The 12,696-nt window shown below is 41.9% G+C and overlaps 1 protein-coding gene across 1 annotated transcript in view; it reads right to left on the minus strand.

Moving 5' to 3' along the window:
• Positions 1-4,511, minus strand: part of MCU (mitochondrial calcium uniporter) — a 226,649-nt gene extending 222,138 nt beyond the window's left edge. The window contains exon 1 of the mRNA XM_060091983.1: positions 4,352-4,511. Within this exon, the coding sequence (XP_059947966.1) occupies positions 4,352-4,495 (144 nt within the window). The 5' untranslated portion in view covers positions 4,496-4,511. The remainder of the gene's footprint in view (positions 1-4,351) is intronic.
• Between the last annotated feature and the right edge of the window lie 8,185 nt (positions 4,512-12,696).

Raw genomic sequence — 12,696 nt, forward strand, 5'->3', positions numbered from 1 at the left:
CTGGACTGGGGCTTGAACCCATGTCCCCTGCATTGGCAGGTGGATTCTTAACCACTGCACCACCAGGGAAGTCCAACATACACCATTCTTGATGCTGCATTTCTATTTAGATTCCCTCTTAGAGTTCCATAAAGCATAAAATAGAGCCCCTTGAGACTCAGAAAAGTTCAAATAATCAGAATTTGTTGACTAAATCCAAATTTACTCATTCGACTATTTTATGGGGTTCAAAATAAGCAAGATTTTAAGTTAATGTTTCCATAATAAGTCTGCTCTAAGCATATTTATCCACAACCTTCAAAATCTTAATATTATCGTCAGCTAAAACAACAATAAATCTAGACTCTGATTCAAACATATATTCCTAATAATCTGGGTATTTATCATACTTTTGCTTCTTTGGATAGAAAGTGTGTACCACTGTAGAGCTAATCGAATGTTACCAACTCTCTGCATCAGTCCACCATAAAGAAGTGTAATATACAACCAAAGACAGCACTGGCAATACCAAACTTAAAGCAATAACCCAAATGTGGTTACCTAAGCAACAGGTCATTAAAAAAAATCAAACCGGGGCGGGGGGAAATAGAGCACACCTTTCCACTGGCAAGCAGACAAAAGGGTGCGTATTCAATTAATGCTTGTCTGAGTGTTATCTATGTACCTAGTACTGCTCTGGAGTCTATGAGAGACAAAAAGGTAACAAGATACACAATCACTGCCCAGTAAGATAAGGTACCCACAAATGAAACATTTAGAGAACAAGCCAGAGTCAATCTGTGTCCTGAAAATAATAAGTCCTATCAGCATTCAGAGAAGACAGAATAGAACAATGCAAAGGGATTAAGAGCTAGGAAACACACATGTGAAGATTCAGACTAGGATTTCTCCTTGAATCCACCTCCATTTAAAAGAATTTTTATCCCAGATGTCATTAACCACAAACATAACAGAAAAGTCACTTCCCTCAGTTCCCATTAGGTCCGTTTTCTCATCTGTAAAGTGAGGAAGTTAGATTCAAAGAGGAGTCAAAGATCACAGTCTCCCACCTAAAATGAACCTTAGAGGTTAGAGGAGTGGTTAAGACTGAAATTCTGCTACAAAAACTGCACAGACATTTAATATGGGTATATGAGACACTGGCTTAAGTATAGTGGAGTATTTGTGCTGGGTGGATCTGGCAAAGTAAGACTTAGCCAGATCATGAGGAGTCCAATTAAAGAACTGGGACTTACCTCTGTGTCAGGCAATGTAACCTCTGTTAAAACTTTCAGGTTAAAAGAAAAGTAAAAAACAAAATTTCAGGTTAAACTGAAATGACATCACTGCCAAAGAACTACAATGTGTAAAGTAAAAAGGGACAGCCACAATATATAACAGTATAATGACAGACTTAAGTAAGAGATTTAGCAATTCAGCATAGCCGTTGACCACTAGGAAATGCCAACAGTCAGGCTGTCATAATCAGAGATGAGACAGTTTGATTTAGCAAAGAAATTACACAGCTCACAATGAAAGGCAGTTCCCCTCAAAGAATCATCCTTGAAAATAGCCACCTTCACTAACCACACAGAAAAGCATGCAACAGATATTTTACATCAGACTCAATGACAGTCACAAGCTGGGAAGCAATAACAGGCTCTTCACATAGGAAAGGAAAAATTACACTAGATGGTGCTACAAATACTGAATAAGCCCCTGCACCTTTTCTCCTATTTACTCAGTTGAATGATGTTTTAATTGGGGGGGGGGGGGTACAAGCTATGCTTTATTACTTCGCAATCACATTTACCTATATTAGCTGAGCTGTATTGCTCTGGACTTGTTCTTCAAACTTGGAAAAATGAATTTCAAAAAACATACCTCTCAAGCAAAAAATTAACCAGTACTATAATTGGTTATGTCCCCCTGGCTCTAATTTACCATACCTACTACAGCAGAACAAAAGTGGCACAAGCAGGACTTGTGATCTAGTCCGATACAGAGTGCCATCTGCTGCACATACACAGGATGTCACCTCTGCAAGATTCAACCTTAGTGTCTCTCAGAGACCTTTATAAGAGCCAGTGGTTTGTTCCTATATTGCCTAATACATGTACCTCAAACCAACATAGGAGAATTCTCACTCATGGGGCTTTGAAATACCAGTACTTTCATAACAAACAATAGTGAGTTTTATAAGGGAGGAGAAAGATGTGAAGGAGCAGTTGTACTTTATAATAAAAAGAACACAGTAAGAGGGTCAGAATATCTGGAGTGGGTGGGAGTCCTAAAACTGTTGTATATTCATCGTGTAATCCTGGCCAAGTCTCTCCCTTTCTGGGTCTTAATTTCAAGCATAAAATGTCAACAGTTAAACAAATCTCTAAGAGATACCTTTCAAATTGAGTCTTGCGAGGAATCATAGAATAACAGATGGAGACAGCTAAATACAAGATAGCTTCAGAGCAATCGTAGAAAAAGAAAAAAACTGTTTATATATTTTAAATAATCAGGCACAACTTTTTTCAAAATCTTACAATTCTAAGTTCATTTGCAAGTCACCATGCTTATAACACTTCTGCCCTTCAGAAATAACACTTCATTTTAGTTGTGCTTTCACCTCAAATTCAGCACATCACTTTTATCCACCCCAGAATAGCACAGAAAAACACTTTCATGAAGTACCCGCACAAGGAAGGCACTCACAGAGTGACAGATTCACACAGTGGAAAATATACAAGGCACAAATTTCAAAATGCTAAATTAATACCACACCCAAATAGTCTTAAAAACAAACTGCAAAGTCAGAAGATGTATTATCAAAATACAAAGATAAAGACAACTTGGGAAGTCTTTAAATAGTTTGAGGGGGAGGGGAATGCAATCAGATTTTTGGATTGCCTTATGTTTTTAAGAGAACAAAACACATAACTGGAGGCTATGAAACATGCAAATCTAAACTGAACTGTGGAAAGCTCGGCTCTCACCCAAAAGCTTCAGCAAAGCAATATGTCAGTATGCCAAAATGAAGAAGTACAGTTTTCTCATAAGAACGAGGATAGGGTCCATACCTATGACTAATAATAACAATACCATCTTTCATTTAAAGAGCATTAGTTCTTTTCACTGCTCTTTCAGACACTTAATTTTACGCTGTCATCAGTCTTGGGGTATCCTCTGAAAAGCTCCAGTTCAGTTTTCCCTCAAGAGTTATGTGATCAGAACAAGACAGGTGGGTGTATTTCTTGAGAGCTGAAGGTACTAGTTTCTGCTATCAGGCTGTCTGCAGTGATTCTCTTATTACCACACTCTACAACTTAGCCCTAGGAAATAGAACCTAGACTCTTTCTCTTGGAGTTGGCCAGAGACCAACGGTATGGGTCTAGAAAGTCCAAGGGAAGAGAACCTGCTGACTTGTTAGGTCAAGAACCCCATGCCAAGTTGATCTCCTGCAACTGAAAAAGAAACACACACACACACACACACACACACACACACACACACACACACGGCTGTTCAAATAGAAACTCCCGTGCGTTGCCAGCCAATGAAAGCCAGCAATAACTGGTTAATACAACCACCAAATCCCTGCCGCTGTGAACAACTTGTCATATTCTCTTCCCCTCTGCCTGCTGCCCACCTTCCTTCTTCAGGCACGCGTGAACAAGCTTATAAAACAGCCCTCCAAAAGCACCACCGAGGACCTTTAAGGAACTAAGAGGTTGCCTCCTGAAGCAATGCAGCATCCATCGCAAGGGTGCTGTTCCCCATGCCCACACGCAGGAAGTCACACGGGGGGATAAAGTTTGATCTTCCGTCTTGCCCGTTCCCAGAGGGTCGAGAAGAGAACTAGAGAGCGGCCCCGCTGGGGTCCTGGGTTGCCCTCCGGGGAACAGTTCCCAGCAGTATGGCACTGCCACTCTCCTGACACATACACAAGGCAACCGCGGCAACTCTGGACACCCCAACCCGCCTGGAGGAGGAGGGAAAGGGGACAACTTGAACGGGGCTCAGTTCGGGAGCAATGGGGCAGAGCTGTTAAGTAAAAAGGAGGGAGGGACCGAGATCGGGGGCGGGTCAGAGAGAGGTTCAAGTCCCGTCCCTTCCCCGCCCTGGTGTCCCCGGTCCTGCGGGAACATCCCTGCCGTAGCCCCTCCTCCTCCTCCTCTCGGCTTCCTCCGCCCTGCCTTTTTTCCTGGTTGCCGCCGCAGGCGCCTGAAGGGCACGGCGGCTCCTCGGTGCCCGGCAACCTCTGGAGCGGCCGCGAGTTGAGGTAACTCGCCCGCTGCCCCGGCGGCCTGCCTGCCGGCTGATCCCACACGCCAGCGCCGCCCCGCCCTCCCCGGAGCCGCCGGGCGCGCTCGCTCACCGTCCGGTGGTGCTGCTGCTGCCGGTGGCGGCTGACGCCCAGCGCGGGGAAGCAGCCCGAAGTCAGCGCTCCGCAGCCGCCGGCGCCTCCGCCGCCTCGGGAGGAGAGGAGCAGCAGGAGGGATCTACCTGCGGCGGCCGCCATCTCTCAACTGGAAACGGCGCCGACCCAGGCAGCGCAGCGGACGGCCGGGGCGGAGCTAAGACCCGCCACTCACCGGCGCCGGTCCAATTGTCGCCCTTGACTGAGTTGATGAGGCGGGGCTTCTTGCAAGGCCCAATCGACAGGCGGGAGAACCACACTAGAGACTGCCTGTCACTTCCAGAGTTACCTATTGTGGGACATAGTCAATTACGGGCAAATTCTAGGGAACCGGTAATTGTCACCCGAGCCCCTCGGAATAGCACCAATAGAGATGGCATATTCGATTCGGCTAATCCTCACCAAAGATACAGCTAAGATAAGGGTAACTGGGGAAATGGATATTTGTACAAAGCTCTGTACTTCGTGTTTTAAGTTGGCAAAATAGACACCAAATTAGTAATCATTAGCTAGGTATGTTGGAACTCCCAACGACACGCCCAGAGTTATCATTCTTAACTAATGGTATTTGGATATGCTGAAATTATCCCGTCATGGAGTGATCTAATGACTGTGATATGTAGCATAGTACAGGAGGGGTAGAATGATTATGATACCAAGGTCCCAGAATGAGTACATGTTATCAAAGTGAATTAACAGACCTGTATACATTTCAGATACTCAGTTCACTTTTACAGCACCTTTATACTGATATTCTTACACTCTCCAGAAGCAACACTCTATTTTCTTACCACTTTTGACCTTATGTGCACTTATTAAACTATAGAAACAGAGCATGCTGATAATGTAATAAAAATCACGTAAAGGTTACCTTAATGAATTTTCATAATTTAGCTAAATTAGCCATTAGAATACACTTTGGAATAACACTTTCTCTTGAAAAATCCTTCCACAGAGACAAGCTCATAATGATAGCTCATTGAAGACTGAAAGAAAGGAGATTTGAGGTTCCTGAATTTCCTCATAAGAGGATTTCTTTGCTGTCTGTTTATTGTTATGAGCTAGTTAATTCTCACACCTCCTTTTAAAATCTGGAGCAGGAAAACGGTTTGGTAAGCAAATAAAAGTATTATCCTAAATTTTGGGAAACATCTTTCTAGTGTACCATAAGGTGATAAATTTAAGACAAAAGAACACGCACACAATTTTATTGTATCACTTATTCTAATTATATTCTTTAAAGTTTGACTGAAATGTTACTTTTTTGGCCAAGAATAGCTAAATAATGAAGTGGAGCTTTTAGTTTGTTTAATCCTTCCACCCACTCCAGAACTGTAAGATGATTGGCTTCTCCAGGTGAGACATTCAAACCATTCACCCAAAAGGCATTTATTGCTCAACAGTGGAACATAAGAGCTCAGGAATGAGATAAGCCCCCCATTCAACAGCTGTACACACTAATCCCCCTAGTTGGAGATCTGTGACATTCCTGGGGTAACTTCACTTACAATCATTTTCCACTCATCTATATTTATCCCATCTGCATTCTATGTATTTACCCATGCTCTGCCATTTCCCCTTCTCTCTTGTCCCTTTACACCTTCTTACTAGTATTACCACGGGTTTTAGTTTTGTTTTTACTTTCTGTCTTCGCAAATCTGGCTATGAATCAGTATTGTGCCCTGCACTCCATCTTACACTTTGAAAAGTTCTACTGGAATTGCCTTTCCCCTATTTATTGAAATATGAAAATGAGACATGCATCCTGCATTACTGAGATTTAGTTCTGTGGATCTGCAAAAGAACCACGATAGTTTTTTTTTTTTCAAGTGCATAAATCTGAAACTGGAGGGATTACCAAAAGCTTCCTCTTTATTTACCAAAATGTGTCATCTTTTATCTACCAAGATGATACCATTGATTAACCACAGGTAGGCTGCATATTCTGAGGATCCACTGACTAAACTGAGTTCTAATAATCCAGGGATAGAAATTAATCTAAACAAATGTCAATTATCTCTTCACAGAGAAAACCTTTCCACAGCTGCAAAGGACATATCTCATACCAGCTGGTTGGCTAGGCCAAATAAGGAGAAAATGTAGATAGCTCAATAGAAAGTCATCCTCTAGACAGAAACATACACACACACACACACATGCACACACACACACCAAAAGTGGTTTGTGGAAGAATAAACCAAAAAAAAAAAAGTTACCTCTGGGAAATTTTAAGGGGTAGCTATCCTTTTGAATGGTTTAACTTTTTCCCATCTGCATGTTATTTTTATTATTACAAAAATATGTTCAGTGAAACCTACATGACTGCAGAATTGTTTTCTGTGCCAATCCTTAAAACAGGTTGATCTTTTCTTTTAGCTAAAACTAATCAGAACAGATTTTCTGGAGCGTGAAACTCTAACTAGATTCCCTACTAAAATGTACACTAAAGTCAGCTCCAAAGTATGACTCAACTCAATGGAGTATTTGTCTAAGCATTCCAGAATAGCCAGGGTAGTTGATGCACACAGCTTATTGACGTGAACAAGAAAACATGAAATGGATCTGCTTAGAGATCTGGGGGCTATGTTTCATGGTTTACTGATGATATGAGTTATTATTCAAGTGAGATCAGCAATTCTTAAAGATCAAAAAAGGTATGTGAAGGAGAGGGAGAAGAAAGGGGTTTTAGCCTTTAAATAAGTATCATAAACCACAGCTTAGATCTGTTTTCTGGTGATTTGGCTTCACTATTTTTCCAGATGTCATTATTCCTATTTTTTATTTATTTATTTATTTATTTTTGCTGTGTTGCGTCTTCGTTTCTGTGCGAGGGCTTTCTCTAGTTGTGGCAAGCGGGGGCCACTCTTCATCGCGGTGCGCGGGCCTCTCACTATCGCGGCCTCTTGTTGTGGAGCACAGGCTCCAGACGCGCAGGCTCAGTAGTCGTGGCTCACGGGCCCAGTTGCTCCGCGGCATGTGGGATCCTCCCAGACCAGGGCTCGAACCCACGTCCCCTGCATTAGCAGGCAGATTCTCAACCACTGCGCCACCAGGGAAGCCCCTATTCCTATTTTTTATACCTACCCATCTGTAGAAGTACTCAAATACTGAAACCCCACCACATAGCTTGTCCTGGCTATAGCAATATCTGGTCTGACTTCATCAAACACATACACATATTTTTTTTTTCCTTCCTTATTTTTGTTTTTCTCCTTTTCTTCTCCCTTTAATAGAGACTGCAACCTCACACTGGATCATTTACATGCTTTATATACATAATTTACATAAATATGTTTACATACCTCTTCTTAAAACTTTTGTGTGGCAAGAATTTCATGCCCCAGCCTCCAAAGAATGACTGACTCCATATTCATTTATAACTTAGTGACCCTAATCTAACATTCTTTTAGGTCGGAAACATCCAGTCTGCAAGTTTATTTATTTATTTATTTATGTCTGTCAAGCACGCAACACCGGGAAAACATTGAGTTGAGAAGGGCAGGGCTTGTTCAAATAGGACTGTCTTTGTTCATATTTCTCAGGATCTGAGAGGTTGGCAGCTAACTTTCACACTGTCCTTTTTAATCGATTTTTTAAAAATAAATTTATTTATTTATTTTTGGCTGCGTTGGGTCTTCATTGCTGCACGCGGGCTTTCTCTAGTTGCAGAGAGCGGGGGCTACTCTTTGTTGCGGAGCTCGGGCTTCTCGTTGCAGTGGCTTCTCTTGTTGCGGAGCACGGGCTCTAGGTGCGCGGGCTTCAGTAGTTGTGGCACGCGGGCTCAGTAGTTGTGGCTCACGGGCTCTAAAATGCATGCTCAGTAGTTGTGGCACACGGGCTTAGTTGCTCCACGGCATGTGGGATTTTCCCAGACCAGGTCTCGAACCCGTGTCGGCTGCATTGGCAGCCGGATTCTTAACCACTGCACCACCAGGGAAGTCCCTCACACTGTCCTTTTTGTGTTGGATTGGCCTGTGGCCTCCTATAGCCTTTGCTATTTAGTAGACCTTTGGAGTCATGAAGTCTTTTGTCTCTATCTGAAGTGATCCAAAGTGGCAAGACACTGATTCTGCACTTGAATAAACCACACCTCCTAAGTGCATAGGAATTCAGCACATATTTTTATGGAAACCAACACTATCCATTCCAGAGTATTCAAAAGTGCCCCCCCCAAATCCTAAGAACATTCTCTGACAAGGCTGAATTACATCAAAATTCCAAATTGGTAAAGGGCTCCCCTCTCTCAGCACTCTCCAGGTATTTACTACCCATACCCTGAACATGCCCTGACCTTCCAACCTCCAACTCTTTGCTCCTACTGTACCCATAAGTCACCTGTTCTATTCTTCTGAAGACCAGCTTGGCTTCCTCTAAGAGGAAATGCCCAGGTAAAATTAAACTCTCAGAATTTGTTGTTTGACTTTCTATCACAGTACTTTGGTACTTGATGTGACCTGGTCTGACAATGAGGCTGCCACTCCCTTGAGTATCCAACCTATTTGATTAGACTAATCTGCCTCGCTGGGCCACAGTCCCTTCTTCTCTCACTTTTTATGTGTATTTTCTATCAGAATTATTTATGTTACTATCTTTCTCCTACACAGCTCTTCCAGGTTAGAGTTGCCAATCTGGCAAATTAATTTAAGCTGACTTTTTAGATAAGTACTTCTTGGATTGCCTCTTTTACACAACATTTACATTTAGAGTACTCTACAATGCTAAAAGGCAAAATAATTTCACAAAGTATGGCAGGTCTAAGAAAATTATTCTCAGGTGAGATAGTCCATTAATAGTCTTCAAAAATTCATCAAATACCTAGTCACTTCCACCTGCCTATTTCAAGGTCAGATACATCTTTATATTATGCTGGGTGTTGCCCAAAGTTCAGCTCCTCTGAAACTGAACTAATTTAGTGTCAAATGCTGTATTCATTCTCCATTTCTATGTAATGTACATAATCTTCATTAGTACTTTTTTTTTTTTTTTTTTTTTTTTTTTGTGGTATGCGGGCCTCTCACTGTTGTGGCCTCCCCCGTTGCGGAGCACAGGCTCCGGATGCACAGGCTCCGGATGCGCAGGCCCAGCGGCCATGGCTCACGGGCCCAGCCGCTCCGCGGCATATGGGATCCTCCCAGACCGGGGCACGAACCCGCATCCCCTGCATCGGCAGGCAGACTCTCAACCACTGCGCCACCAGGGAGGCCCCATTAGTACTTTTATACATGAACAAATTCTGGGCTATGGGTTGCACTTGGTGGGAGGCAGAGGGTGGAGGAAACTGTGGGTGTGAGACTGGTCATTGCCAGTTAACAACAGGTGCGAATGCTGCTCTTTAAATTTAGCCATTGCACTTGGCATCTTGTTTCTCAGCCATCACTTATGGCAACCACGGCCGATTTGGAAAGGATCAAGTAAAGGATGACAGAAAGAGTCATGTTTATTAAAAGGCAGAGAGAAACAGTTTTGTTCTCTTTTCTTTAATAAAAACTAGCCTAAGGGAAAAAAAAGCAGCATGAGACTTGGAAAGTGTAAAGACAGCTTAGAGTGAAAAGGGGAAGAGATAATAATCATTAACAAATTGTTCTTAATTAGGCACTTTAAAATCATTCCAGCTCCCAAAACTTGGGAGCCAAATTATCTCAAATTTGGGTGGAGACTAAGAAAATAATTACTATTAATTGAGAGTTGGGATAAGAGTAGGGGACAAGACCTGAATGAGTATAATTTATTTATTCATTTATTCAATCAGTCAATCAAGAAAAATATATTGAATGCCTATTATATGCCAGGCAATATACTAGGAGAAATTTTCCAAAATTCACGTTTTCTGCATCATGTATTTCTTTTTCTAAAATGCTCATTTATCCATCCTAACCTTGAAATGGGATCAGTTCTTCCCATAACATTTATATATCACTCAGAATTCCTGAAAGATCCCTTGAGTTATCTCAGAGCATCAATATAACATGAATTTGAAACATACTACTAATGTAATAACCACCACACCCAACAACATTCCTAGAAAGACACATGAAGAAATTGTAGTTTTTGCTATCGATGTGTGGTAGCATTCAGTTCTACTTAAATAATTTCTGTTTTACTGCCTAAAGTATAAACAAAATTTAGCCTCAGAGCATTTTAAGAAGACTTTGCATTCCTATCTTCATGCCTTGCTTTGCTAATATGTATATATATATTAGTTTGAAACAGGGTCCTTTGGCTTATCCAGCATCAGAGGGAATAACTCGTTCAATAAACTTGTTAAAATTTAAGCAAGGTTTAGAGCATTTACAGATGCTACTACTTTAAGGCCCTCAAGCAATTAGACCTATTAACCTATTCAATCAAAAACACAATTATTGGGCTTCCCTGGTGGCGCAGTGGTTGAGAGTCCAGTTGCCGACGCAGGGGACGCGGGTTCGGGCCCCGGTCCGGGAGGATCCCACATGCCGCGGAGCGGCTGGCCCCGTAAGCTATGGCCGCTGAGCCTGCGCGTCTGGAGCCTGTGCTCCGCAACGGGAGAGGCCGCAACAGTGAGAGGCCCACGTACCGTAAAAAAAAAAAAAAAAAAAAAAAAACCCACAATTATTGTCAAGAAGAAAATTTCACAATTATCTCTAGGTTATAAACCCAGGAGAGCACGTAACAGGATCCAAACTCAGAATCCCAAGTTAATTGGGAAATGCCATTTTTATTAATTCCCATGATGTAGAACCCACTCGAGGATTTGAGAAAGATTGTAAAGATTTGATGGTTCTTTTAAAATGGACTTTTCTGGGCTTCCCGGGTGGCGCAGTGGTTGAGAGTCCGCCTGCTGATGCAGGGGACACGGGTTCGTGTCCTGGTCCGGGAAGATCCCACGTGCCTCAGAGCGGCTAGGCCCGTGAGCCATGGCCGCTGAGTCTGCGCATCTGGAGCCTGTGCTCCGCAACGGGAGAAGCCACAGCACGGAGAGGCCCACGTACCACAAAAAAAAAAAAAGTAAAATGGACTTTTCTGCTTTCTTATCAATTTTGTATTTTAGAAGGTGAAAAAATATAAACATACACAAGAAACTTCCTGTTTGCCAACATGGGTCCTTCTCCCAGAAATAATCCTGGGAAATGAATGAACTTTTAAATTAAATTTTACATATAGGCCAATTTTGAAAAGTAAAACCCTAGTTAGTCATTTCTGGAATGCATCTTTTAGGATGGTAACTCTCGATCTTTGTTCCATCTTGGCAGATAAATTTTTCACACATGCTCATCACAAATAATAGCTCACTAAAAGCATCTGAATAAATAAGACAAACTTTGGCTTATACAGATTCCAAGTGTGTTAGTTGTAACTACATTGTGCCCAGATGTCTCTGTGTATTAAAGTATCTGAAATATTTCTTAACTATAATAAAAGAGTTTCTTCTGTAACTTCAGTAGTGGCTTTCCCTGAGTTTCAAGAAATTCATTCATTATTTCCATAAATAATGTGATTTGTTGGTTGAGTTGCCACAGCTAACAAAATAAAGGCTCTGGTCTCACAGAACTTAGTATTTAATGATAAGAGATAAGGGAAGCAGGAGAGTATTGCAGGAGGGCATCTAACCCATTTTTGAGGATCTGGGAAGGCATCTCAGGGAAAGTAATATTTGGTGAGACCTGAAAGATTGGTAGGAGTAAATGCCAAAGAGTCGTGAAATGGGCGAGGCAACAGGAGCAGGTTACATAGGATTTTATAAACCCTATTAAGGAATTTTGATTTTACCCAAAGAGCACAGATAAGTCTCGAAGGATTATAGAAATGGGAGACATTAGAGCATAGTTGGAGACTAGAAAGACTAAAGGCAGGGAGACAAATTAGGAGATCTAGGCAAGAAATACCAGTGGCATGTTTTATAGTATTGGCCATAGGGAAAAACAGATTAATTTGAGAGAGACTGTATAAGAAGTTGAATTGAAAAGTATTGGTAATTAGTAGGATATTAGTGGGTGGGAAGGAAGGAGAGTCAAGTGTCAAGGGAGACTTCTAGGTGCCTCACTTGGGCAACTGGGTAGATGCTCATGCCATACACTGAAAGAGGAAACACAGAAAGAAAAGTTTTGCTAGGGGAAGATGATGAGTTCAGTTTTGAAAATGTATGCCAGGTGCTTGAGACATCCCAGGAAAAATATTCATCAGACATTTGGTTTTTTGAATCTAAGACTCATGAAGGACATCTATGCTATAGAAATAGATGTGGGGGTCATCAACATATAGACAGCTGGTAATTGAAGCCGGATGACAACACCAACCAAGGATGAGTATGCAGAAGAAAAGAAGATCTA

This window comes from Mesoplodon densirostris, chromosome 1 (genome assembly GCF_025265405.1).
Source record: "Mesoplodon densirostris isolate mMesDen1 chromosome 1, mMesDen1 primary haplotype, whole genome shotgun sequence".
Lineage (NCBI taxonomy): Eukaryota > Metazoa > Chordata > Mammalia > Artiodactyla > Ziphiidae > Mesoplodon > Mesoplodon densirostris.